Source organism: Hypanus sabinus, chromosome 15 (genome assembly GCF_030144855.1).
Source record: "Hypanus sabinus isolate sHypSab1 chromosome 15, sHypSab1.hap1, whole genome shotgun sequence".
Classification (NCBI taxonomy): Eukaryota; Metazoa; Chordata; class Chondrichthyes; order Myliobatiformes; family Dasyatidae; genus Hypanus; species Hypanus sabinus.
In genome coordinates, this window is record NC_082720.1 from 38595631 (window position 1) to 38599402 (window position 3772).

The 3772-nt window shown below is 43.3% G+C and overlaps 1 protein-coding gene and 1 long non-coding RNA gene across 2 annotated transcripts; both read left to right on the forward strand.

The window, feature by feature from the left end:
• The first annotated feature begins 293 nt into the window (after nt 1–293).
• Nucleotides 294–1082, forward strand: LOC132405146 (uncharacterized). Its single transcript, XR_009515776.1, has 2 exons — nt 294–536; nt 815–1082. It is a non-coding gene; the product is annotated as an uncharacterized LOC132405146 (long non-coding RNA).
• Nucleotides 1083–1537: 455 nt separating this feature from the next.
• On the forward strand, nt 1538–3476 carry LOC132405148 (uncharacterized). The gene is made up of 2 exons (XM_059989849.1): nt 1538–3072; nt 3351–3476. Exon 1 carries the CDS (start codon nt 1543–1545, stop codon nt 2638–2640), a length of 1098 nt encoding a protein of 365 aa, XP_059845832.1. The 5' UTR covers nt 1538–1542; the 3' UTR covers nt 2641–3072; nt 3351–3476.
• Nucleotides 3477–3772: the final 296 nt, after the last annotated feature.

The following is a 3772-nucleotide window of genomic DNA, read 5'->3' on the forward strand; positions in this document are numbered from 1 at the left end:
CATGGAAAAGTTAACTTCCCCAGTGAGCAATCAGATGTGAATGGCCAGGTAAAGAGAAAATCTTCTCAAAATTAGTGCAAAGTAGGAATGAATCTGCACCTTAAGAATTGACTGCAGCGACAATGAAAAATAATAACCTTGCTGATTTATATCCTCCCTGCTCTTGGGTCATATGGTTACCACTTTCTCATGTTTAGCTTTTGATTTGCTTGGGCTATTGTTTCAAATACTTAGTTCTCATATACTTCACAGGATAATAGGATTTGTTTCTGTGCTGTCTTTACGACAGTTATTTAGTTTATAATATTTTCGCTTAGTAATTCATTCAATAGTATTTTCTAGTTAGAATTAGAAGTGTTTAAAGTGTATTCATTGCATGTAAAATATATCGGCATGCGATGACGTCACATCCGGTTTCGCCGCGTCTTGTGGGAAAACACCGGTTTGAAATTAGCGCGAGGGTGGGGGCTTTCCACGAGGCTCACCTGAGCACAAGCAGTTTTGCAGGCATGAGAAATCACAGTGAGAGCAACGCTGTAAGTTAATAGATAATCGATATATTGAACTAAGATGTTAATGCTGATCCTGTTAGAGGTAACGTCGGTAGATAATGTTTATGCTTTCGTTAGTTAAAGAGTCGCGGATAGTTTGCATGGAAGTGTATTTAAAGTAGTCAATGGAGCAGGTAAACTCTCCCTGTATACTGCACCTTAGTGTAATGTAGTTATAGTCACCTTTGCAAGTATTTACACTTGAAATGTGATATTAAGGAAGGAACAAATACTGTATCAATCTTGTATTGTTTTATCAACAGTTTTCACCATATGTTAATGTGAAGAGTGAACAGTAAATGGTTAATCTTACTGCGATCTGGTTTGCATTGGCTGTGGTTTATCCGGACGTTAAATTCGGCGTTTCGTTACACCCGAAGGAGAACGTGACAGTGAAAAAGCGGCATTATCAGGTGTTTCAAGTGCTGCAATGTCAGCTCAATCCAGCATCAAGTCGACGCCGCCCAGCGACAAGGGCAGTAAACCGACATCAAGTAAGCCCACCCGGGCGTTATCAGGTGTTCCAAGTGCTGCAATGTCAGCTCGATCCGGGATCAAGTCGATGGCGCCCAGCGACAAGGGCAGTAGAACGACATCAAGTAAGTCCGCACAGGCAAGAGCCAAGGCAGAAGCCGCCAAGGTGCGACTGCATTACGCCAGACAAGAAGCAGTTTTGAAAATGAAACTGGCCACCAGAGAAGCCGAAATCCAGAAAGAAGAGGCTGCCAGAGAAGCCGAAATCCAGAAAGAAAGGGCCGCCAGACAGAGAGAAGAGGCTGCCAGAGAAGCCGAAATCCAGAAAGAAAGGGCTGCCAGAGAAGCCGAAATCCAGAAAGAAAGGGCCGCCAGAGAAGCCGAAATCCAGAAAGAAAGGGCCGCCAGACGAAGAGAAGAGGCTGCCAGAGAAGCCGAAATCCAGAAAGAAAGGGCTGCCAGAGAAGCCGAAATCCAGAAAGAAAGGGCCGCCAGAGAGGCCAAAACCCAGTTGGAAATGACAAAAATATCGACAGAGTTGCATGTGCTGCAGCTAGAAGGAGAAGGAGAAGCTGCCAGGGTGGAAGCAAAGTACATAGAACAAGCTGAAGGGTCGCGTGATCTGACCGAAGTAAGATCTACTTTAGAAAGGACCAGACTGGAACGCACAAGCGACTATGTACAATATCAAATAGACAGGCAGGCTCGTCTCCCCTCTCCATACGTATTCGATAACTTCCCCAGCTACGAGGAACCTCAGAGAGTCACGATTGCATCACATCCATACGAGGAAGGAAATTTACCCTCACGGCTCCGTGATGAAGTCAAGAATGAAAGAACCGACAACGCTCCTTCACCCCCACAACAGGACGGCGGGGAGGGAGAGGTTCACTCCAGGACAACAATTGTCAGCTCGAACTGTACAGAAGTTTGCGGTCAAACTCAGTCAAGCCGTTCTTGTTCCGAGATCTGCCTCACTGAGGTGTACCCTAAAGAAGCACAACAAGACATTACCAAGCGTAAAGTAACCGACGAGACGCTAGGTCAGTCAGTTTTCGTTCAAACCGAGCACGGAAACAAACTTGCACAATCAGCTCAAGATACCATTTCTTTAAAACCCAAAGACACCAAGGTCTTCAGAGATGAAGCAAATAATGGGGTTGCCCCATTGCCAATCAGAGAACCACGCCAGCGCTCACCAGATAACAAAGAGCAGGCAGTCAAACGGTTCACGTCCTTACGGAAAACCTGGAAAAGGAAACCTGAGATACAGCAACGCACCCGATTGGCCCACGAGGTACTGTGCACCCTAATGGCAGAGGTCACAACCATTATAAACGCACAATCATTCCTACCTGTGTCTTCTGACCCAGAAAACCCCTTTATACTTTCGCCATCAACGCTCCTTACGCAGAAGGCAGGAGCACCTCCTCCACCAGGAGACTTCTCAGACAAGGATTTGTACACAAAGCAATGGAGACAAGTCCAGGCTCTGGCAAATCAGTTCTGGTCCCGCTGGAGACAAAAATATCTACCTTTGTTGCAACAGAGACAAAAGTGGACAGAACCCCACAGGAATCTGGCCAACGGCCAGAATCACTGTTACATTCCCTAGCGGGGATGGACATGTCAGGAAGATCGAATTGAAGACTACCGACCAAGGCGATGTGAAAATTTACCAAGGGCCAGTTACAGAAGTTATTCTACTTCTACCCAATGACTGATTAAGAGACTAAGTTTGTACTCTGCTCATTGTGACCTTACGAAGGTCAAGCGGGGAGTGTGCTGTCTTTACGACAGTTATTTAGTTTATAATATTTTCGCTTAGTAATTCATTCAATAGTATTTTCTAGTTAGAATTAGAAGTGTTTAAAGTGTATTCATTGCATGTAAAATATATCGGCATGCGATGACGTCACATCCGGTTTCGCCGCGTCTTGTGGGAAAACACCGGTTTGAAATTAGCGCGAGGGTGGGGGCTTTCCACGAGGCTCACCTGAGCACAAGCAGTTTTGCAGGCATGAGAAATCACAGTGAGAGCAACGCTGTAAGTTAATAGATAATCGATATATTGAACTAAGATGTTAATGCTGATCCTGTTAGAGGTAACGTCGGTAGATAATGTTTATGCTTTCGTTAGTTAAAGAGTCGCGGATAGTTTGCATGGAAGTGTATTTAAAGTAGTCAATGGAGCAGGTAAACTCTCCCTGTATACTGCACCTTAGTGTAATGTAGTTATAGTCACCTTTGCAAGTATTTACACTTGAAATGTGATATTAAGGAAGGAACAAATACTGTATCAATCTTGTATTGTTTTATCAACAGTTTTCACCATATGTTAATGTGAAGAGTGAACAGTAAATGGTTAATCTTACTGCGATCTGGTTTGCATTGGCTGTGGTTTATCCGGACGTTAAATTCGGCGTTTCGTTACACCCGAAGGAGAACGTGACAGTTTCCTTTTTCATTGTTTTCAGCACTTTTAGAGAAAATCCTGGATTTTCTGGTGGAAATTCAAAATGTGTCAGAAAACTTATCTTAGTAGAACAAACCCTTCCCTAAATTCATCAGAGTGAGGGGACTGCCTCCAATTTTAAAAATATTATAGATCCATTTAGACATTAAGCAATGTAAAATTCCTTAATTAATGAAAGCCCAAAAATCATCTTAATTAATAAAGAGATAAATAAATATCAAATGAGCAAAAAATTATCAAAATATTATAGTGAATATGGCTCCCGACTTAA

What these genes read in the sequence shown, in the direction of transcription:
- LOC132405148 (XM_059989849.1), top strand. Translation starts at nt 1,543, where the DNA reads ATGACAAAAATATCGACAGAGTTGCATGTGCTGCAGCTAGAAGGAGAA.